The sequence below is a fragment of the Trichosurus vulpecula genome, chromosome 4 (genome assembly GCF_011100635.1).
Source record: "Trichosurus vulpecula isolate mTriVul1 chromosome 4, mTriVul1.pri, whole genome shotgun sequence".
Taxonomy (NCBI): domain Eukaryota; kingdom Metazoa; phylum Chordata; class Mammalia; order Diprotodontia; family Phalangeridae; genus Trichosurus; species Trichosurus vulpecula.
This window is the reverse complement of record NC_050576.1, coordinates 55,254,300-55,278,657: the sequence shown is the minus strand read 5'-3', so window position 1 is coordinate 55,278,657 and position 24,358 is coordinate 55,254,300. Positions and strand designations below refer to the sequence as shown.

General features: G+C 40.2%; 1 protein-coding gene across 10 annotated transcripts in view; it reads right to left on the bottom strand.

The window, feature by feature from the left end:
- The window catches only part of UAP1 (UDP-N-acetylglucosamine pyrophosphorylase 1), a 43,889-nt gene extending 20,069 nt beyond the window's left edge, over window positions 1-23,820 (bottom strand). For 2 of the 10 annotated variants that reach the window (XM_036756518.1, XM_036756524.1), the window contains exons 1-4: window positions 23,735-23,820; window positions 15,307-15,635; window positions 4,924-5,128; window positions 3,156-3,331 (exon numbers count right to left, since the gene is read on the bottom strand). In XM_036756518.1, coding sequence (XP_036612413.1) covers window positions 3,156-3,331; window positions 4,924-5,128; window positions 15,307-15,586 — 661 coding nt within the window. In that variant the 5' untranslated portion in view covers window positions 15,587-15,635; window positions 23,735-23,820. Of the gene's footprint in view, window positions 1-3,155; window positions 3,332-4,923; window positions 5,129-15,306; window positions 15,636-15,953; window positions 16,019-16,313; window positions 16,413-20,510; window positions 20,595-23,426; window positions 23,634-23,734 lie in introns of those variants that run through there. The other 8 variants (XM_036756526.1, XM_036756528.1, XM_036756523.1 and 5 more) reach the window with 8 other exon arrangements.
- Window positions 23,821-24,358: the final 538 nt, after the last annotated feature.

Below are 24,358 nucleotides of genomic sequence, written 5' to 3'. Positions count from 1 at the left end.
AACAGAAGGGAGCCCTAGGGCAGCATGGCCAATATTAAAAAGGGTAAGATCCATTAGGTATATGCTAGGAAAACAGGCTATTGAGAAATAGGAAGCTTCCAGAGGACAGAACACCAAGACCCCTGGGAAACACATAGGTTAGGATGGTATATTTCAGGTGGGAAAGATAGCCTGAAAGTCAAAGGGAAGGATTTAATTCCATAGACATTTATTAAACATCTACTATAATCACATAACAAAGGCTATGAAGATAAAACTAAAATAGCTCCTGCTCTCAAAAAGTTTATACACTGCTAGATTCTTGGGATGGGCAATGAGATCACCATCTCATTTCTCTAGGGAGACAAGGGGCAAGAGCATTATTTCCACAGCTTAGAGTCTCAGAGGAAAGAGGGATGAGCCTTAGGCAGAAGGTCTAAGCCTAAGACCAAGAGCTTGTTGGGGAAGATGAAGGAAGAGAAGAACTGGACATAAGGATGAGGAAAGGAGATTCTAAGAAAATTATTACATCTAAAGTTTTACTAATTTTTTTTTTATCAAAAACTTTACCAAGACTTACAAAGCTTAATTTACTGGTTTGTAACTGAGATCCATGTTAATTCTGGAATAAGAAATGAGCTATTAGCTAATAAGCAAATGCAGCATATTCCAGGGGAAGGAACAAAGGCTCTGTGGTCAGAGGCCTAGATTCGAATCCTCCTGCTGCCTGCTGCTTATAGCTAAGGGCATTTTCCCAAGGGCCTCGGTTCTGCTTATGAGGGGTTAGATCAGATGGCCTCTGAGGTTTTTTCCAGCCTATATCTATCCTCCGATTCAAATAAAAAGAAGGCCAGGAATAAGAAAGACCAGCTCGAATTAGTTACTTACTCTGCCTAACATCATTACATGGCTCCATGAAAACACAAACTTAAATGAACTAATATTATGGGGAAAATTAGTTCCACAAAAACAACTTTTTGGTGCATATTGCAATGTGAAGAGCATTCACAGACTAGCCTCAGGAGCATGACTGCCCCCAGGGCTGCCCCAATGCTGGCTCCCCTCAACACTGAACTTGTTCCTTTGCACCATGTGGGAAAAGCTGAACTAGATTACAATGGATTTTTGTCTTGGCAAGCTGAAGTTTACTGTGAAAACTAATACAACATCTCTAACAGTTGGTGAGTGGCCTCATTTGAACACTTTTGAAGATAGGGAACTCCCTATCAAAGTGAAAGGTAACCCATTCCATTGGCTACTACATTCGTCTTAAGGTACCCTAGTGGGCCCAGACCTGAGTTCCACGCCTTGCACGATTCCTTTTACAATCCAAGCTCAGAGAGGCCCTGCTTCTATCAGACAAAATGCTTTCCTTAGAAGGTTTCATTAAAATAATTTCTATCTACATCATCAGAATTTCATTAGTCAGAGCTTTTCAGGCTCCATGAGCCTCCTTCCCTTTCAAAATCTCAGCCCATGTCATCATCCCTACCTTTCTTCTCATCTTTATGAAATCTGTTTTCTAAAAGTGGAAGACATAAGTTGAGGCCCAGCATTCTCTTTCTTCCTACTCTAAGACAATGTGGTTATTGTGACTCCAGAGATTATTGTACTCTTCCTTACTGGTTAGCATTAAGCCCAGGAAAGTAGGCCGAGTTGTTTTTTCAAACTTTAGAAATAAAAATCAGTATGACAAGTGAAGGATGAAATCAAACTTTTTCGTAGAATAAGGCTTTCATCAGATTTCTGCAGAGCCAAAGACCCGATCTCTTTCCTCTGTGCCAGTCTCATCATCTGTCTCAGGAAAGCATTATACATATCTTCAGCTGATCCTCCCACAAAAAGATCACTTTTTTTCCTCTTTTTTCTCTCCTAATCATCTCTAACAGGCTTCCAACCTCTGGTTCAGTTTCCAAATAGGCATAATATACTTGCTTAACAATCTAGACTGATTCACTCCTTTTATTATATAAATATTATATTATTTTAATAAGGCATATTTCATATTTCTATTTTCTAGTCATGATTCATATTCTATTTTCTAGTTATGAGTTCCATCCCACCATATCTTGATGACACTTAACGAGACTCTTTCTACCTTTGTGTGTTAAAAAAATTCAAGTCAGCCTTGTTTCATTACTCATGTTCTATGCAATGATGGCCCTAAGGATTCTTCCTGTTCCTCTTCCCTATTTCCCCTAAGAATTACTGTGTACCATCTTCATTACCTGGGTGTGTGTGAGCTATTACAATACACCTATAGGCTTATTACTTGTGTGTGTGTGAGCCACTACACTATACCTAGAGGCTCACACCAGGAAACAATTTAGGCCTGCTTAGCACACATTCCTCCAAAGCAACCCCATGAAGTGATCACCCACCTTTTGCTTGAATACCTCAATGAATAGGAATTTATCTCACAAGGCAACCCATCCCACTTTTGAAGTTTTATTCTAATACACTGCTGCAATCCACTCTCTGTTGTACTCCACAAAACACTGCATATCATTCAGACACCTCCCAAAGCCAGGACCTGGCCTATCTACAAAAGACTGTTTGCAGACATTTACAGACTTTACAATCTCGGCTTGTCCTGAGCAAACCAAAGGTTCAAGGTCATGGGTCCATCTACCACTAGAAGGTACCAGGGTGAGGTTGGGGGAGGGCAGAGCAGGGAACTATGGGCCTAAGTAATCTCTCCCAAGTAAGAACAGAAATGTCATAAGAGGATTCATTACCTCTCTTCCAGTTTTATAACATCTATAACTTTGTATGTGACTTCCCACATACATAAATCACTTCTTAACATTTGACAAAATCACAAAGAATGCTTTGAAAGATATTTCAATAACAATGACTCCAATGATGTGAAAGAACTGAATAGAAATACTGGCTAACTGTGAGTTTTTGAGAAGGAAACTCTCTAAAACAAATCTCAAAACTACTGTGTGACTTTGCAAACAACTCCATTTTATTAGGCAATTTATATTTCCGGATTTTTAAAGAAATCAATCCTTTGAAGATCATTCCTAATGATCATCTTTATTTAAGAAAGTATTACCAGAGCCTGATTCACTTTTACCTTGGGGAACAATTAAGGCTCACTTAGTTAATTGAAGTTTGATTATTCAGATCATTAGCCCCTCTAATCACTTTAGATAATGCTCAACACAGACCTGGAGCCATGGAAACTTTGCTCTTCTCTTCCAGAATAATTTTCCCATCAAACTGCATAGCAGGTAGCATTCCTTGTTGGAAAAAGATTATATTCTCCTTTTTTAAACCAAAGTACTTGTGCTTTGAGAAGAATTCCTTTGTAGATTCCATTGTCCTGCCACTGGTCATAATGTACCTAGTAAGACAGAAGAAACGTCCAAAAATCATGACTCTCTATGAACCAGACAACAGGAAGATTGTCCCTGCATTGAACTACAACAGAGTTTGGGCAGTGCTACAGTATTCTGGTCTCCTTAACTTTCTCCCTAGATAGTTCCTATTAGCTGCCTACCAAATACAGAGTATTCTCAGGACATTCCTCAATCAACCCAGTACTGAGACTCTGCTATGAAACGGAATCAAGGTACATGTCTAAAACTCTCAGAGAACCTGAACTCTTCCAACTAACCTCAGCATACATTTTATGATATAAATGTATTCTAAGTCAATGCAAAACATTCTACAGGAATGAAAGAGTGCAAGCAACATCCAGTCGAATGCTCAACTGCAGATATTTTTATAAAAATTCTGAAATGGAATTAGGAATATTTCTCTTAACACTTCCACTGACTTTGCAAACATAAAATGATAAATAACCCTCTACCTTTACTGGTACAAGGGCTACATATGGAAATGGCCCACTTGGTACGTGTGTGTGTATGTGTATACATACAGATGTACTCTATTCTAGAAATTTACATGCACAAATGATGAGTGTGCCATTATACGAGATGGACAAATATTAGAACAGTAGAAAAATATTTAATCCAGACTGACAGTTACCCTCAACATGGAGTATTAAGAATCCTAGAAGGGGTTAATTCCAAGATAATACTGAAATGAATGACACACACTCCAGGAAATTTGGAAATGCACAGAAAGGCAGATATAATTCAAAACCTCAAAAAGAAAAACATGGTTTCAGTTGTGTTAATGTGGTTTAGAAAAGTACAAAGCAATAAAGAAAATCAGTTTTCCTTGTCCTAATATTACTAAAAAGGAGAAAAGCTGGAAACAATTAGCAAATCTGATGTTAAAGAAACTAAACTACAATTAGCTTGAGGAAATTATTTTTCATACTTACCACAACTGCCCTTCCCCAAAGTACAGGAAAAGTACACCTATAAATGAAGGTAAAGTGCCTCCTTCGATTTATAGGACAACAAATGTCACATGGAAAAAGCCAGTGTAAAATGAATTTAAGTTTAAAATATCCTATTTATAAAGCACCTATGGTAAATTCTCTAATGTAAAGAATCTTTTATATTAGTTAACCTAAAGATAAGCTTAATTTATCATATTTATAAATCTAGATTTTTTGGATATTATCTTTGTCAATCACAAGGCAAACTCCTTAGGAGAATAACATAAATGTTCAGATTGAGATGTCACACTTATTCAACATAGCTGATCTCTACTGAATCCCTACTACTCTTACAACATACTGATTTTCTTTCCTACTTCCAACCCTAGGCAGGGTGTGCAAAAAAAACACATCCACAATAAACACATAGCTACATCACTCCTTGAAGCCACGATGACTGGTGCAATATGGGTGGTTTAATATTTGATGATTTTAATATAGATATTAATGCAAATGATAAATTAGCTTGCCATAATGTCCTTTTCTCCAAGCAACATCAGGCAAAATGTCTAGCTGCTATAATCGACATGCATTTTGAATATCACAAACCATTATTAGGAAATGCTAGCCAAAGGCCTTTTTACCAAGGAATGATGCACTGGCTGCCATGATGTTTTTCAACTAGCTGTTGTAGTTTCAAAATGCGCTCAGCTTGGATCTGGAAGAGAGTTTTATGCGATGGCAAACCCACATCATACATTCCTTTGGGATATGCCACACCAAGTCTTGTGCCCTGACCACCAGCCAGGAGAAGAACCGCCACTTTGTTTTGGGAAATCTGAAGAAACCCTAGAAGAGAAAAAAATTGATTGATAGCAACTGGTCACAAAGTTGTCTAGCTACACAGCTGTTTCCTTAAGGATCTAACTTTTTTTTTTAAAGCAACTGTTCCCATATCCAACACACATATGCAGGTGACAATGGGATCCCAGTTGCATGACTTCTAGCTTTAAGGTATGAATGATTAGAAATCAGCATAGAGTTATGTTTATGAGTTTTTCTTAACATTGAACTGAAAGAGAAGCCATGCTTAAAGCATGATATACTTCCCATATTCATTTATTTATATTATAATCTTCTCTCTCTCCCACTTCCCCAACTCCACTGAGAAAGGTAAAAGAAACAAAGTCCTTTTAACAAAAATGTATAATCATGTAAAACAAATTCCCATGTTGGTCTTCTCCAAAAATGATTGTTTTGTTCTATGTCTTGAGTTCATCACCTCTATCAGGACGTGTCATCACTTGTCCTCTGGAGTCATGGTTGGTGAACACACTGATCGGAATTCCTAAGTCTTTCCAAATCATTTGTTTTGAGAATATTATTGCAAATATGTATATTGTTCTGGTTCTGCTCACTTCACTCTGAATTCGTTCATACTAGGTCTTCCTAGATTTCTCTGAAACCATCCCTTTCATCATTTCTTAAAGCACAATAGTCATGTCAATGACATTTAATAAATGCTCACTATGTGCTAGGCATTATGCTAAGTGCTAGCAATACAGAGAAAGGTAAAAACCAGTCCCTATTCTCAAGGACCTCACAGTCTAATGGGAAAGACAACATGAAAACCACTATGTACAAACAAGAAATGCATAGGGCAAGTTGGGGATAATCTTGTAGGGAAGGGAGTAACATAAAGGAAGGTAGGATATTCAAATACCATATTTTGGTTTGCCATCCCCCAATTCTTGGGTATCCCTTTACTTTCCAGTTATTTGATGGTTCAAAAAGGGCTACTATAAATAGTTCTTTGTACATAAAGGGCCATTTCCTCTTTCTTTGATCTCTTTGGGGTAGAGACAGAGTAGTGATATAGCTGGGTAAAACGGTACGCACAGTCTAGTAACTTTTTGGGCACAGTTCCAAACTGCTTTCCAGAATGGATCAACCAGTTAACAGCTCTACCAACAGTGTACTAATGTGGTTACCTATAGCCCTTCCAACATTTGTCATTTTCATTTTTTTGGTCAACTCTGCCAAAATGATTTTTTTCCTTGAGGATTCTCTATCCACATCCTTTGACCTTTTAGCAATGGGGGAATCACTCGGTCAGTCAATAATCATTCATTAAGCACCTACTATGTTCCAGGCACTGTATGAAGTGCTAGGGATACAACGAAAGGCAAAAGGGAATTCCTGATCTCAAAGAGCCCACAGTCTAATGGGGGAAAGAATATAGAAACAAGCTATAGACAAGATAAAACATGGAATATAATCATCAGAGGAAAATCATTAAAATTAAGGGGGAATCTAGAAAGGTTAACTGTACAAAGTGAGATTATAGCTGGGACTTGAAGGAAGCCAGGCAAGCCAGAAGCTCAAGATGAGGAGGGAGAACATTCCAGAAATAGGGGACAGCCAATGAAAATGCCTGGTGTAAGGAGGAGTGTTCTGCACAAGGATCTGCAAGGAGGCCAGTGTCACTGGATCACAGGATATGAGGGGGGTTATAAGGTGTAAGAAGAATGGAAAGGTAGAAAGGAGAGAGGTACAGGTTATAAAGGGCTTTGAATGCCAAATAGAACATTTTGTATTCAATCCTGAAGGTGACAGGGAGCCACTGGAGACTATTGAGTAGTCAGACCTGTGCTTTAGGAAAAATGACAGATGAGTGGAAGATGGACTGGAGTGGGGAGAGACTTATGACAGGGAAACCAACTAGCAGACTACTACAATAGTCCAGGTGTGAAGTGATGAAGGCCAGCTCTAGGGTGGTGATAGTGTCAGACAGAGGAGAGAAAGGGGCACGTACAAGAGATGTTACAAAGGTAAAATGGCAACAGGTTGGACATGGTGGGAGGGGGATGAGAGAAAGTAAGGAGTTGAGGGTGACACTCAGATTGGGAAGAGGGGTGACCGTGAGGATGATTATCAACAGTAAGAGGGAAATAAGGAAGAGGGAGGGAAGATGGATACAGCTTGTGTCATACTGAGTTTACGATGTCTAAGGAACATTCTATTTGAGATGCCCAAAGTTGGAAATGAAAAACTGGAAGTTAGCATAGAGGTCGGGGTCAGATAAGCAGATTTAAGAATCATCAGCATAGAGACGATAATTGAATCCCTAAAAGACAATGAGATTACTAAGTGAAATAATACGAAGGAGAAAAGAAGAGGGTCCAGTTCAGAACCCTGTGGGACACTTGCAATTAGCATGCATGACCTGGATGAAGATCTCACAAAGGAGGTAGGTAGGGAAAGAACCAGAAGAGAGTGGTGTCACAAAAACCTAGAGAGAAGGGAATATTAAGAAGAAGGCAATTGACTGTGTTAAGGGCTGCAAAGAGATCAAGAAGGAAGAGGATCAAGAAAAGGCCATTAGATTTGGCAATTAAGAGACCACACTTTGGAGAGAGCAGTTTTGACTGAATGAAAAGGCTAGAAGTCTGTGAGTATGGAGCTAAAAAGACAATGAGATAAAAGGAAGTGGAGGCACCGATTTCCAATGACCTTCTCAAGTAGTTTAGACACAAAAAGGAGGAGACAGATGAAATGATAAATACTGAGAATAGATGGATCAAGTGACGGTTGGGGGTTGGTTTGTTTTTTGGGGGATGGGAAAGACATGGGCATGTTAAGCAGCCAGGGAGAGCTGGAAGATTAAGTGAAATGGGATAGCAGAGGCAGCACTCCACCAGAGAGGACAGGATAGAATGGATCACTTGGGCATGGAGAAGGGCCTGCCCTGGCAAGAAGGGCCTCCATATCATGAGGCAAGGTTCTCACCTGAGAGACTGGAGGGAGGGGAGTTACACAAGGTTTGAGAAGGGATGAAAAGCTTCAGAATGGTGGTAAATGGGAGAAGTCGATTATGGAGATGTAAAAGAATTGCCTTGTTGCAGTAAGGGTCCAGTTGAGATTGTAACATGAATTTGTAATGGATATAGTCCACATGATTCTGTGATGTTCTCCAGGCTTCATTTAACAACACAAAATAGGAGTAAATGCAGTAGATAGTGAGAATAATCCAGGGTTGAGGGTTAGCAGGGCAAGATCTGGGATAGGAATGGTACTTATTCTTATAAATTTGAATTTATTCCTTACATATCTGGGAAATGAGTCCTATTTCAAAGAAACCTCATACAAAAGTTTTGTTTTTTTTATTCCCAGTTAACTGTTTCCCTTCTAATTATAGCGGTACTGGATTTATTTGTGCAAAACCTTTTAAATTTCAAATAAACAAAATTGTCCAGTTTGCCTTGGATCTTCTGTATCCTTCTCTTAATCATGAACATTTTCCTTATCCATAGAAAGGTTTGTTCCTCTAATTTATTTATTATGTGACCATTATGTGACCTTTTATACATAAGTCATACATTCACTGCAAGTTTATCTTAGCATATGGTATAAGGTGCTGGTCTACACCTAACTTCTAACAGACTGCTTTCCTACCAGTTTCTTTATGGCTCTAATTTTTTCTTTTGGAGGGGGGAAGGGCAATTGGGTTTAAGTGACTTGCCCAAGGTCACACAGCTAGTAAGTGTCAATCGTCTGAGGCCGGATTTGAACTCAGGTCTTCCTGACTCCGGGGCCGGTGCTCTATTCACTGCACCACCTAGCTGCCCCGCTACCAGTTTCTTACTTCATCTTGCCTCCTTTAAAATCCACACTTGGTTCTAGAGGGAGTTATTCTCCCCTTACTTAAATGTAACTTAGTCTCAGGATTGTTAAAAACTTCCTTTTGCCTCAGGCCCTGGCTGCCTCCTGCCCTTTCTTCTCCAGAAACGGATCTGCTTGCTTCTCCAGCTTTTTCTCTCAGAGAGAAATCCTGTCTCTCTCCAGAATTTCCTTAGCTTTCTCAAGTGATGTGAGAAATCAAAGACTACCTGCCAATAAAACCCTACGCAATCTAAATTCCTCAGTCAAAAGAAATGTTCCTTTGAGCATTACAACTTTTTCCTCACAAAAAAAAACCACTCCCAAACCTTAAAAAAAAAAGGTCCAACATTGGCTTTTCAGTTTACTTGAAAAGCCAGCTGAGGTTTAAGTTTCAAAATCCCCAATTAACTTAGTAACTAAAAAAGTATTTTGAAAAATAAACTACAAAACAAACCAACCTATAAAACAAAACAGGAAATTAAAGAAGATTTAAAATGTTTCCTCACCCTGAGGAGCATGCTTGCTGAAGCAAAAAAGAAAAAAAAAAGGCAAGATCCTGGCCAAAAATAAAAAACAAATAGGAAAAACTTGTATTTCTGGTGCAATGCTATCCTGCACTTTATTAAGTCAAGCTGTTCCTATGTGATACAAACAACAGGGATTAAAAGACACAGAGCCTGATAGGCCCCAATCTGCTCACTAAATGGTCACAAATATGCTAAAAGACTGTATCTGTATCTGTAGCTAATTTTGGCTCCCTATCTTTTTTTTAAATACAAACCTGTAATTTCATTGATGGAGGGATTCCCTATCTCAGTTTGGCTGGCTCTTCCCAGAAGCCTCAATTCTTGGGCCATTCTGGTATTCCTTGTTAGACCACTCTTTCTTCTTCCTACACTCATTCTAAGTTAAATATCTCTCAGCTTCCCTGATCACTGAGAAAATAAGGTTTAAAGCATCTCCACAGGTCTAAAAATAAGTGCATTTCCCATCTGGAAGCAATTAAAGGGCCCTGGTCAATTTATCACCTACTGCACTTCCTAGTGAGATCTAGTTAGCAGTAATGTAAGTCCTTTAATAAATACTACTGGAATATTTTTTTAAAGGTCTATTCTGTCTAAGCCCTAGATCCACTTCAACCCAGGCTGAAAATGATCTCTAGTTACCCAAATTTTGACTCTGGCTCCTCGAGTTGCATAAACCTCCCTGTGTTAACCTTTTTCCTGGTCCATGGTCAACACTCCCAAGGTGTTTCTGCTTTTCAATCTTTGTGATTCCTAATTTCCTCCTCAAAAGATTTTTTTTAACTGAATATTTCCTATGACCCATGTACCAAAGTTGTCTAACTTCTGTCTGGGTTTTCTGAACGCCTTTCTAGAGCACAGCCACCAACCACCATCTCTTACTCTTCCTACCTTGGGTCCCCACAGGTACCACTTAGGGCATGACTAATCCTATAATGGCAGCAGATTGCCAGTATCCTCCAGCAAGAAACTATTTTATAAACCTGAAAGCGCTATAAGTATAAATTGCTATGATTTATTAGAATTAGAAAAAGAGAGAGATTGCTTTCTTTTTCTTTTGCATCTATCAATTTTCTCACTCATCAAGACAGGCCAAATACTGTGCTCTTGGTCTCAGTAGAAGACACCAAACTAGGGAAGAACACTCCCAGTGTAAGTACACACATACCTCTTCACTTATATGCAGCCATCACAGACAATGCATAATCTGGATGTCCTTCCTGAAACCTTCTAGGGCAAACAGTGCTGAGTAGTTATAATGATGCTCCCAAGGTCAAATGCTTCCTGAATAACTTCCTGCTTGGACTACATTACCTCAAACACATACAAACTCATACATTTGTTTAAAAACTAGTGCTCATGGTGGAGTGAGATAGCTAGACGCTTTTAATTTTATTCATCAGCAACCTGGGATGAGGGATTTGGGAGCACAAGCTACCCAACCAGAAAAGGAAAAATAAAATAAAATCCAAAAAAGACACTAGGAGGAGGTATCTAAGATTTTTTTTTGCATTCTGTAATTGAAAGTATTTCCTATATAAATATTTCCTCAATATGTAAGTCTCTTCACTCATGAGAAATATTCACTCTTCCTAGTCTGCTAATTACATCTCATGCTTTCAGTCTTGTAAGGGGAGTTTCTGACTGCTTTTCTGAATAACATTTTACATAACAAACCTGCCTGTCTTTAATGAACATAAAAAAAAAAGAACTCAAACACATAGATAACTGGTCATTTAGTAATGAATAAATTTTCTAACTTGGGGATCAACAGCAGTCATGCTATAGTTGTACCTTATCCTCTCTTGAAAAAAGACTGCTCTTACATCTGCCTGGGACCTAGTCAATGGTTAGGAATGTACCTCTTTCTCAAATATATAAAGAACTGAGTCTAATTTATAAGAGCCATTCCCCAATTGATAAATGGTCAAGGTAGATAAACAGTTTTCCAAAATCAAAGCTATCTAAAGTCATATAAAAAATGCTCTAAATCACTATTAATTAGGCAGCTAGGTGGCACCATGGAGAGAATGTCAGGCCTAGAGTCAGGATGATTCAAATTCCTGAGTTCAAATCTGGCCTCAGACACTTTGTAGCTGTGTCACTTAATCCCGTTTGCCTCATTTCCTCATCTGTAAAGTGAGCTAGAAAAGGAAACCACTCCAGTATCTTTGCCAAGAAAACCCCAAATGGGGTCAAAAAGAGTAGGACATGACTGAAAATGGCTCAACAACAACAAATTACTGATTGGAGAAAGGTAAATTAAAACAGCTCTGAGGTACCACTTAACACCTATCAGAAATGACTAATGCTGGAGGAGTTGAGGGAAAATCGGTACATTAATGAACTATCAGTAGAGCAGTAAACTGGTTCAAGTTCAACCATTCTAGGGAAGAATCTGGAACTATGTCCAAAGGGCTATAAAACTCTGCATATCCTTTGATCCAGCAATACCAGTACTAGGGCTATATCTCAAAGAGATCAGAGAAAAAGGAAAAGGACCAATATGTATAAAAATATTTATAGCAGCTCTTTCTGTGGCAGCAAAGAACTGGAAATTGAAGGGATGGCCATCAGCTAGAGAATGGTTGAACAAGTTGTGGCATGTGATTGTGATGAAGTACTACTGTGCTATAAGAAATGATGAAGGGGGTGGTTTCAGAAAAACATGGCAAGGCATATATGAACCGATGCAAAGTGAAGTGAGAAGAACCAGGAGACCACTGTGCACAGTAACAGCAATGTTGTGATGATGATTAACTCTGAAGGACTTGGCTACTCTGATCAAGATAATGATCTAAGACAATTCCAAAGGACTCATGATAAAAAAAAAAATGCTATCCACCTCCAGAGAGAGAATTGATGCAAAATGCAGTATAATTTTCTTGCTTTCTTCTTTTTTTTGCTTCGTTTTACAATATGGCTAATATGGAAAAAAGTTTTGTATGATTTTACATGTATAACTGATATTGTGTTGTTTGACCCCTCAGTGGGTACGTGAAGGGTGGGAAGGCATGCAATCTAGGACTCAAAATTTAAAAACAAAGAATGTTAAAAACAAATAAATAATAACTTTTAAAAATTTAAATATTAAAAAAATGAAAAAATTCTTGCCTATTTCTTAATTAGCCATATTTATAAGTGAAAGAAGAAAACTCCTAAGCCTAAAACGAAGAGATTATATATACTTCTACACACTACTTTAAAATTGACACCACTATGAACATTTGCTATGTATTAAAAATGTACTAATTTTTTTTAAAAATAAATGTACCTATGAAATCCTTTCTCAATCCTCACATGAGCAACTTTACTTCCCTTTGAAAATTTACTACACTCCACTTCATTTGTTACAGCCAACTTTTAAACACGTAGTAGTTTAAGTTGACACAAATATATGGGCAATTTCAAAATTGACCACTGACACTAGTCCTTTAAACTATAAATGAATATTATACACAGGTTCTCTGCCAAAAGCAGGCTTGAGTTGCACCTATTTAATTTTTCTGTGGTAAAGCAAAGCTGTATGTCACTCTCAGGTTTCTAACATGAGAATGTGAAAAGGACATCACACCAAACACTCACTGGTTCTCCTATCAAGACAACCTGAGACGTGGGCATTCCATTTGTTTTCTATTTCAATTCTCAATGATAAGACCAAAGCAGAGGCTGCTCTTAGTTCCTACAAAGAGCAATGCCATTTTCATTCTAGAGAGACTGGCTGGATTGGAGCATGAGATAACCTTACTCCACACATACTGATACTGATAAATTCTAGCATCTGCCTGACTTCGTAGCTGGGCTTTGAGGCAAGTGATCCCTTTAAATCACTAGCGCAACATTCAAGAAGAAATACAAGCAGCCACAACTGAGGGGCAGCAGCAGTATGATGCAGTATTAAAAAAACAATGATTTCTAGTCAGAAGATCTGGATTGGAATAACACTCCTGGCATTTCTAGCTGTGAAACCATGGCTAAGTCACAAACTCTCTGAGTTTCACTTTCCTCTGTAAAATGGGGACAGCAAGGTTGTTGTGAGGATCAGATGAGAAAATGAACTTAAGAACTGTAAGGTCTTTTACTACCACAATTTATTTTAATATCTTGGGTAGGGAGCATGCTGTATAACTCTTGCCTTCTGGTAATGGGCCTTTTAAAATCAACACGTGTAAAGAAGAGCCCAAAGAATCTAAGACTGGGAATCATGGCACCATTTGAAGATATGTGAAGCACCCATTTGGAAGCTTTAGTAAGAGAGCCCCAAGTGCCATCAAAGGCAGCTACAGGAAACTCAAGGGCTCTAAGGCAGAGGTGTCAAATACATTGCTGCTAGGACCCCAGTCACAACACTCCTCAGGGTGGCATAAACCAGATTTAAGATGTAATTGGGAAATGTTTAACGAAGTAAATAAAAACACAATAGAACACAAATAATGTTGATCTTCTAAGTCAATATACAGGGGCAAGGATCCTCAAATAGATTATATAAGGATACATAGATATATCATATATATGTTGTGTATTATATGTAACATATATGTATATGTGTGTATATATACACATATGTATATATTTATATATTCCAAGCCTAAGGATGAAAGAGAATTATTAATCATAATTACAAGTTTCATCTGTAAGACTCAGTATTTTTTTTATAAGAATGTAAATAACTTCAGGCTCCTGTTTCTATTTGAGTTTGACATGACTGCTTTAAGGCAGGGAGTTCGCCCATCTCCTTCTTAAGCTAATGCTACTCAATGGAAGAAAGACAAGCAGGCAGAATGATTAGCAGGAAAAAAAAGAGGCAGATAAAAGATCACATGACCAAAATGAAATCTTTTAATGCCAAGTAAGAGGCCAGCTGATCCTACAAGGACTACAGCAGTGTCTGGCATTACAAGGCTCAAGGGACTTCTCCAGTCATTTGGGCTACATTTTGCCTTTTCTAAAATGCATTAGGATTTGACATAAGGAATTGTGATTTTGTCAGTCTGGGAAAGTCTCAGTGTGGGAAATCACAGAAGAGAAGCCCTAGAGAATTACCTGAGAAAAACAGAGGTTAAGAAGCTTCCCCAGACTATGCCCAAAGGGCATAAAAATGTGCATACCTTTTGACCCAGCAACACCACTTCTAGGGCTGTATCCCCAAGAGATCATACAAGAGGGAAATGGACCTGCATGTACAAAAGTATTTATAGCAGCTATTTTTGTGGTGGCAAAGAATTGGAAATCAAGGTGAGGCCCATCAACTGGGGAATAGCTAAACAAATTGTGGTATATGAATGTATGGAATACTATTGTGCTACAAGAAATGAGGAGCAGATGGACTTCATAATAACCTGCAGAGTCTTAAAATCTGATGATTAGTGGGAGGAGCAGAACCAGGAGAACATTGTACACAGCCACAGACACCTTACTTCTGTGATGACTAACTTTGACAGCCTTGGTTCTTCTCAACAATGCAAGGTTCTAAGACAGCTCCAAAAGACTCATGATGGAAAAGGCTATCCACATCCAGAGAAAGATTTACAGAATCTGAATGCAGATGGAAGCAAAATATTTGCTCTCTCTTTTTTTCATTTTATTTTATTTTTATTTTTGTTACATCTTTCTAATGGTTCATTTCATTGGCTATAATTCTTCTTTACAACTTGATTACTGGGAAAATAAGTTTAATATGTAGAACCTCTATCAGATTATATGCTGTCTTGGGGGGAAGGGGGAGAAAATCTGGAACTCAAAAACTGTGGAACTGAGTGTTGTAAACTAAAAAAAAAAAAATTTAATTAATTAAAAAATCTTAAGTGCCAGTCTTGCAAGAGTTTACAACATGTTAAATACCTTCCCTTTCCCAGTGCTGGATCTGCTCCTGGTCCCTTGTGGCACTGCCCAATATCTCTCGGGGTACAGGCTCCATCCGGGCATCTACCTTCTCCTGACAAGAAGACTGATTAAATCCTTCCATGGCCTTTTGGAAAAAGCAGTTCAGCTCCTCAAAATTAATAGCTTGTAGTTCTTCATAAAGTTCCTCCTGTTGGGTTCCTTCCAACTCATCCCAGAATTGTAGCAGGTGATCCTGCCCAGCTATGGACAACCTACACTTGAGGTCATTCACATTCATAATGTTTCAGGTTCCAAGTCTCGTAATAAAAAGGCTGTAACAGCTATAACTGCAAGGATGAAAAACAAAAATCATTAACAATAATTAATTACACATATTTTCTCCTACTAAAATGTAAATAACTGCTGTTTTAAAAAACACATTAAAGCAACTAGCTTCCATAGACACCATACATTTTGTATAAAGGTCATAAATGTAAACTAACAACCCATAAAATGAAAGGAAAATACTGCAACAATGTAGCATTCCCCAATGGATAAATGGTCAAATGAAAAGAACAGTTTTCAAAAGAACTGCACACTATTAACAACTATATTTAAGAATGCTCCAAATCGCTAGTAATAAGAGAAATGCAAATGTAAGTAACCTTGAGGTTCACTCCACAAACTGGCAAAGACAACAAAAGATGAGAATCACCAGTGCTGGAAGAACACTAAGAAGATAGGCACACTTGTGCATTTTGGGGGAACTGTGAATCACTATGCTCATTTTGGAAAGTGGTTTGGAATTACCCAAGTAAAGTAAATAAAATGTCCATACCCTTTGACCCAGCCAGATTCCACTATTAGGCCTATAACCCCATGGAGGCCACTGATAGGAACAAAGTCCCCATTTGCACCAAAATATATTATAGCTGTATTTTGTGTTGGCAAAAATCGGAAACAAAGTAGATGCCCATGGAAATGTCTCCTCTACTTAATACTTGTATGACTTTGAGCAACCTTACCTGTAGAATTAGCAGGGTGAGCTGAATCAGGGTTGCATGGATATATTTCAAGGGGGGAAAGGACTGTGAACTTAGATAGGAAAAATTTACAGCTTTATTTTCACTAACCTCACTAATTTCCTTCAATTATGAATGCAGTGACTGAAAATACACCAAAGTTCCCAGCAAACATATAATAAAACATCCCTCCCTCCAGAGAGGCAGAAAGCTACTAAGTCAGAATCATGCATATGTGACCAGAAGCAGTCACTAAATTGGATGTTTAAGGGCTTTTGTTACAAGGAAGGATTCAATAGGAAAGGTGGAGATTCCCTAATCCCATAAATGGCAGTGATATAAAAACAAAAGGCATCAACAAAACATTTTTTATATGCGGTGGAGACAGAATCAACCAACAGGTATTAGAAGCAGGATCAGAAAACAGAACGACTCTGATTAGACCCAAAGCAAGGAAAGGTATGCTAGCCGTTATCAGTACTGGATGAGTTTCCTTCCAATTGACAATGAACTAAGATGCTTGATAGCTACAAAAAAATAAAAATGACTTGCAGTAAACTCTAACCTCCAACACCTGAAAGGCCCGGGGAAGGCTGAATGGAAGGAACCCAAGAGCTGTACCTGGAGGGAAAACAAGCCTTCAGAGAGATAGTGGTGAGAAAGGCCTGTGGGCCAGGACTTAGGGAGAGTTTCTAAGAGGGCATAGGGAATGCCCTATGGGCTTCTAGGAATAGGGAGCAGTGTACTTACTATGGCTGGAATTTACAATCAGTTTAGCAAAGTGTGAAGGAGCCAGAGTGTGGATGGTCCAGTACCAGGCTAAGGAGTTTGGATACCGTGTTTCAGACCTGTGTCTTAAGATTCTTTTACTGGCTATGAAGGGTAGATGAGATAAAAGAGAGGCTAGAAAGAAGGAATAAAAGGAGGGAGGCAGAGGCAAAGAGGATATGACCTAGGGTCAGGCCTATGTGAATGAAGAGAAGGGATCTAGGATTGGAAGGGGTACAAGAGGCCAATTAGTCCAACTCTCCCATTTTAGCAAGATGAGAAAACTGAGACCCAGAGAGATTAAATGACTTGACCTAGGTCACACAGCAAATAGACGCCTGTATCCTCAGGATTCAAACCCAGGTCCTCCTGACGCCAAGCCCAGAGGGCTCTCCACTACCTGCTGCTGCCTCTCCACAAGAGGCATGGAGGTAGAATCAACAAGACTTTGCGAGTGACTCTCATTTCCTGACAAAAGAATGAAGCTTTAAGCAATTTTCCAGAGAACTGGGTCTTTTCTAGGTGTCATATGTTTCTGTATTCACAATAAGTGGGTAAACAAAAAAAAAACCTCATTTAAAAAAGTCACTCTAAAAAGGTACCATTTTCATACTAAAGCAGATAAATTAGATAATCAAAAAGAGAACATGCAAGTTACAAAGAAAAATATTTTCATCATAAGAATTGTCAAAGTATACCATGGATGGTCTGTGAAAGTCCACAAGGTACTGTGGGCTGATACCTTGTACGTGTTCATACTATGCCTTGCTTTCATTGACATAAATAGACTACTTGGGGCGGAGGGAGAGGTGTTACACCTCCTATGAAGTCCTACTCTGACCTGGATGGACAGAGGCTAGAAGAACAAGAAAGAGGTAGAAGACATCTGAAAACCTGGAATTAAGAAACCAATGTGAGGCTCTTCCCAAGGAAGAGGGAGCTCCAAGCACTGAAGAGCAAGCAGCTGTTTATTCTGCCAGGAGCAATGCTGTGGCTGCACGGCTATAATCAGGGGACAGATCACCCAGGAAGAGATAAGAAGAAGGGACTTCTGCTGAAGGGAGCTGAAGTATTGTCCCATGGGAACAGGCTTCCTTCCCTGTCCTCCAGACATGCCCACACAGATAATGCCTTTTCTGTTATCCTCGAAGGAGAGGATAAGATTTGTGACTGGAATACGGCTCTGGAAGAATATACCAAATTCAAAGCAAACAGGATAGATTTTTTTAAGGGGACAGGGTTTAGGTGCATTAGGTACCTCATGTAGTAAAAGACATATTTGTGAAAAAAAATCCTGAAATAAGAAAGAACAAGGATGGAGAAGGTATCTGGGTGAAGACCAGTGTTAGGAAAAACAGAAGCAGTTTTATCAGCAGAGAGTACTACAGAGATCACCAAGACAGAAGGAGAAAATGGATGAGGAGATAGGGGAATGAATCACAAGTTCTGGCACAGAGGTATGATAAATGAATGAGGAGAGACTCCAATTGTTTTTTTAAATTAAACTTTTTTCAATTAACAAAATATATTTTCTCTTCTCCCTCCACTTCTACCCCCAATGGGAAAAAGCAAAAAGAAAACCCTTCTTACAAATATGCAAAATCAAGAAAAATAAGTTCTCACATTAGCCATATCCAAAAATATGTCTCATTCTGCATGTTGCACCCATCACTTCCTTGTTAGGCGGACAGACTGTTGCAGTACTGACCTGGAATTATGGCTGGTGAACACCGATCAGAGTTCTTAAGTCTTTCAAAACTGTTTGTCTTTACAATGTTGTTATTGTATAAATGGTTCTATGTCTGTTCACTCTGCATTCCTTCATATAAGTTTTCCCAGGTTCCTCTGGGATTGTCCCTTTCATCATTTTTTATGGCCTAACAGTACTTCATTACATCCATATACCATATTTGGTTCAGCCATTCCTCAATTCGTGGGCACCCCCTTACTTTCCAGTTCTCTGATGCAACAAAAAAAGCTGCTCTAAATATTTCTGTACATACAGGTAAGAGATGCCAATCATCTGGACATCTACAGCAGCTCTTTTTCTGACAAAAGCAGAAAAATTTAAAGAGAATTTCCTCCTCCAAAAGATGGAGGAACATCCAAAGAGAAATTATTTTCTGGCTCAAGTTCTTAAAACAAAGAGGAATTGGCTGTTTGCATATAAATGATGGAAACCTCGGGGGATATGGCCCTTCTTACATCTTATAATTTGTAAAGGAAGACAGGAAAGTCAGGCATAATTTGACATGCACCCTAGATTTTGAAAATTTCAAAGGATTCCGAAGAATAGGTGTTCCTATACTAGAATTCCAAATGGAGAGTCAGGCCAGAAGGGACGAGAAGCTCTCAGGAATGACAATCTGAAGATACAAAGAAGAAATAGTTCCTAAGGACTTATATGGATGCAAAAGCCAACTTAAATTTTTAGCAAGATATGTGGAGAAGATGGAAACCAGAATAGTTATAATGGATGATGAATAGAATGCATGGCTCAGTCACATGAGAAAGCGCTGAGAGTGCTAAAGCCGCAATAGCATCCAATATTAGGAGACAGTAAGAGCACCTAGTTATCCATGATGAATTCAAGTCACTCAGCCCAGGGAAGGCAGGGTATACACTGGAAATGGTGTATGTAGGCTTTAAGGTGAAAGGACCTGGATTTAAATTCTTCCCCTGCCACTTAATATGTGAAACCTTGGGAAAACTACTGACTTTTTATGGGCCTCATTGTCCTCACCCTAAAACTCAATGACCTCTAAGGCCTCTTTCAGCTCTGAATCTATGGTCCAATGATTAGTTACATTATAAATTACTAAAAGAACAAGCAGAATGGATTATCAAGTCACTATTAGCAATCTGTGAAAGACGGCAGGTAAGAGAAGTAGCACAGAACTGGAGATGAGCAAATGTCATGTTTTTTTTAAATGGAGGAGGATGGCCTACACACTAACGGTTCTGGCAACTTTTCAAACATATTATTAAAGTATGGTTAGAGAATATCTACAAAAGGTAATGATCACAATAATCCAATACCACCACTGGATCTGTATCCCAAAGAGGGTGGCCAACAGTGCTAAATACTGCAAAGGAGTCAAGGCTGTGGGATGACAAAAGGTCACAGAATTAAGAGACCATTGGGGAACACAGAGAGGGCAACTTCGGGTGGGTGGATAATGTCAGAAGCCAGTCTGCCAGAAATTCAGGACTGAGTGGAAAGACAAGAATTGGAAATCACAGGATAAAAATATGCAAAGCACTTAAAAGTACTAGATACATGTTATTATTATCCTTGTGGCTTTTTTGAGGAGTTTCATGAAAATGAAGAGTTATGGGATGATGGCTCGAGGTAGGAGCGTTATGACTGATTTTAAGATCAGAAATATTGACCACGGCTATGTGCATATATCATTGTTAAAGAAAACTTACAAGTCCCAGGTTTTGAAGAAGTTGACAGAGAAGTCAGAGGTATGTGAAGGGCCATTAGCAGATATATTGAAGTCCACAAGTAAGAGCCCCTAGTAGGAGGAAAGAGCAAAGTGGAGTGCCAGTTACTAAATTCCTTAGGAAAAAAAGGGAGAATTACCTAAGGTCCCAAAGAAAACTATAATCAGGGTCTAGATGGAGGGGGAGACGCTTATACGTCAAAGAGGGGCAGAGGTAGTATATTTAGACATAAGAGGAGCAAGAAGAATGCCTACTCCTCCCAGCCCTGTGTTTTGGGAGGAGTTTAAGGACGGCACGAGACAAGATGCTCCAAGTAATGGAGATAATGGCCAATGATACAGTGTCTTTCATCGTGAGTCTGATTTCTTTAAGGTCAAGAAAATGAAAAGAAGGTGATGGAGGGAAAACCCAAATGCTAGAGAAGCCTGGCATCCAGGAACGAGGAAGGGACAGTCCTCATGTACTGTAATAGACAAAATGTATGGCTTTTAGTCCTGGGTAGAAAGAACATTGACAATGCGGAAGATGGTTAAAGACTGAGTTAAGGTTATGGACTGAGTTCCTGCCATATGAGGCTCAGTTCAAAGAACACTGAAGGTTCAGCATGAAGAAGAGATGACTTGGGGGTGGGGAGAGAGGAGACATGCCAGCTCTCTCTATGCAGGCAGATGGGCATTGGATTTGTTCTTCTGGCCCAGTGGGCAATAAGGCACAAGTTGCAAGGAGGGAAATTTAGGATGGATATGAGGAAGAACTCAGTAATCATCACAACTGTCTAAAAACGGAATCAGTTCAATTTCCCCTCCCTGAAGGTCTTCAAACAAAGGTTTGTCAGAAAGGATTCATGTTCAGGTGCTGTTTGATTGCATGATCAATGAGGCCCCTTCCAACTGAAATTTTGTGATTCCGTGAAAGAAGATGTAGAGGGTTTGCAAGCTACATGACTAAAGGAATCTCCATATTGTTGGGATCACAGATTTAAGTTTATTCTTAAGAGACAGCTATTTATATCATTGGTCTCACAAACACAGGACTGGTCTTTCCACTTCCATCAAGCACTTAGCACAATTCCTGGAACACAGTAGGTGCTATAAAAATCCTCATTCCCTTCTCCCCTCCCATTCAGGAACCCCTTTCAATTCCATTGAGACATGAGCATTTGGCAACAAACAGCAACAAATGGGAGAGCTAGTCTGAGAAATTTTTGACCTGCATAAAGTGCTTTCCTAAAAGCAGATTCTGGACAATTACTTTGGGGAAGATGCAGAAGATTGGAAGGAACTACTGAACTCTGTCCAAACCCCTCTTCGTATAGATAAGGAAACTGAAGCCAAGTACTTTTTTTCCATCCAAACACTAATCAGACTCAACACACTGCTTAGCTTCTAATATCAGATGAGACTGAATGAATTCATGGTAGAATGGCTACAGATAAGTAACTTTCAATAAGGTCACATAGATAATATATGTCCAGTGCTAGTACTCTTTCTAAAAAGTTTCTGAGGCACCTCCATCAGAAGAAACCTTTTGCAACTCTGATTTCTAGAACTCTGCTTTTCAGACTAAAAACAAACATGACGCTCTTCTGAAAATCAGGACAAGATCTGATACAGTCAAGAAGCCTATTTTTTCCTAATGTCCATTTTTAACCTGTAAAGTTTCACCTTCCTTTGGTTCCACTGGTTGCCATAGCCAAAGGATTCATCACCAAACGGCCAAATGACAATGTCAGACACATCCAGTTAAGGAGAGAAGAGTAACTTCTTCCTAACCCTATCCTTAAGCAAAAGCTTAGGAAAAGAGCCATCAGCTGGCATATGGAAAGGAGGTCTAGGACCTCTCTTGTTAATATCATATTTGTTTCTAAGCCAACTTCCACAAACACAAAAACAAAACTTGTTGTGACACCTTCCAATCAATATTTGTCCCTCATAGAGTTTGAATAGTTGGTTCCTTTAGAAAGTATTATAAAGTCATTTCTTTTAGAAGGGGTATGTGATTATTAAATAATCACCAGTACCCCCAACATACAGTATTTTAGACTTTAAAAATTTGTTAAAAAGACAAAATGGGAAAAATGACATTAAATATGAAAATGAGCCAAAGTTTTCTTGGGCAACCATTTGCTAAGGTAAAGGCCCTTACTGTTTCGAAAACTACTGCTGGAGAACTGACAAGGATACTTGATCCTGTAAATGCTTGGCAACATATTCTAGGAAGCATTTCTTGGTCACTGCTAAATGAGCCAAATGACTAATGGAGAAGACTTGGACAATTACATTCAGTTTCTTCCAACTCTACAGTCTTCACCCCACCCCCAAAACACACAATAAATCTTCCTAGGACTTCCTTAATCCAAAGGGACTATGTAATCATATCCCTATAAAATCAGTCAAATAGCACTAGTGTGTCATTCACCGAATTCCCTATAAACTATTGACAGGCTTGTCACGGATTTGGCCCAAACTTGATACAAAATCAGCAAACCCCCAGGTCCTGGATGCACGACCCCCTTCCCTTCCATTCTAAAAAAGATTCCTTCAGTGCCCAAACGTCACCCAAGGAACACCATCAACAACCACCCCCTGCCTCCCTCCAGGATAAAGCTTTAAAATGAAGGAAACACACACATGAAGAAATCAGTTGCTCCCCCTACCCCGCTAGGCTCCCCTACCCACCTGCCAGAGGCAGCTCCATCAGAAGCCCCCTGGCCCCCAAAGCCCACGTCTGATCATTTCGACCACTCCTTTCCCCCAAACCAATTCCCACTCTTAACTTCTCCCTCCCCAACCCCTTTATGTCAGTGGCCGGCCAAGGCAAGCCCGCGTCAGCCCCGGAGCCCCCTAACCCATCCCCAGGATCAAAAAGAAATGCTGGTACAGAGCTTGCCTCACTTACAGTAAGCGCTTAATTGGTGCTTATTCGCTAGCCCTCGCCCCCTGATATCCTTCTCCCGTGAATCTCACTGCCTACCCTATGCCCAGCAGCCCAGCCCGCTTAACTGACGAGGGGAAGGGAAGCTGGCTGGGTATCCGAGCGCACGCGTGCCCATCTGCGTGGACGGAGCCCGCGTGGACGAGGCGCGTGTGTCTGTGCACCGAAGTCTGGGCACGAGCTCGGAGGAGGCTTGTGCGCGTGCGCGATGGAGCCCATGGAGCCCATCCCCTCCTGGAGGGAAGCTGGGGGGCGGCCGGCCAGTGGCTCACCTCCTCTGGGAAGCGTCTCGCTCTCCGTCCCGTGGCCTGACCGCTTGGGGCGCCCCGCACTGCCCCTCCTTTATAGACCGGGCTGAGCCTCCGGCCAGCCCGCCCCTGTCCGCCCGCGCGCACTGGTTCGACCTGGCGGGGGCGGGGCTGTGTGGCCACGCCCCCTGGGCGGACACGTCAGCGCCTGGAGCGCCACGGCGACAGGACTCTCACTGAGAGGGGCTGCGGAGCGAGAGGGGGCGGGGCGCCCACACGTCACTCCCTCGGGGTAACCCAATGGGGTTGGACATCCCGGAAAGAGGCGGGCCCCTCCCTTCTGGGTCCAGGACCAGGTGGCAATTGCGTCAGCCGGACGGGCGGGGCAGTTCCCTGGACGCTGCCCGGTGACGCTGCCAGTTGCTTGGAAGTGGTGGCTGCTCGAGGGGCTGCGAAGACTGATGGGCCGTTACTCCGTCATTCCCCTACCCCCAGGGCTGGGCTCACACACCTCTCTGCCCCGACTGGACGGGATGGATTCGAAAGAAGGCAGGCATTCAAGACTCTTATTACCTGGTGCCAACCTTGACTGCTTCCTGCTCTGCCCCCCCATGGCCTCCGGGTATTTCCTGGGGCCGTACCTGCCAC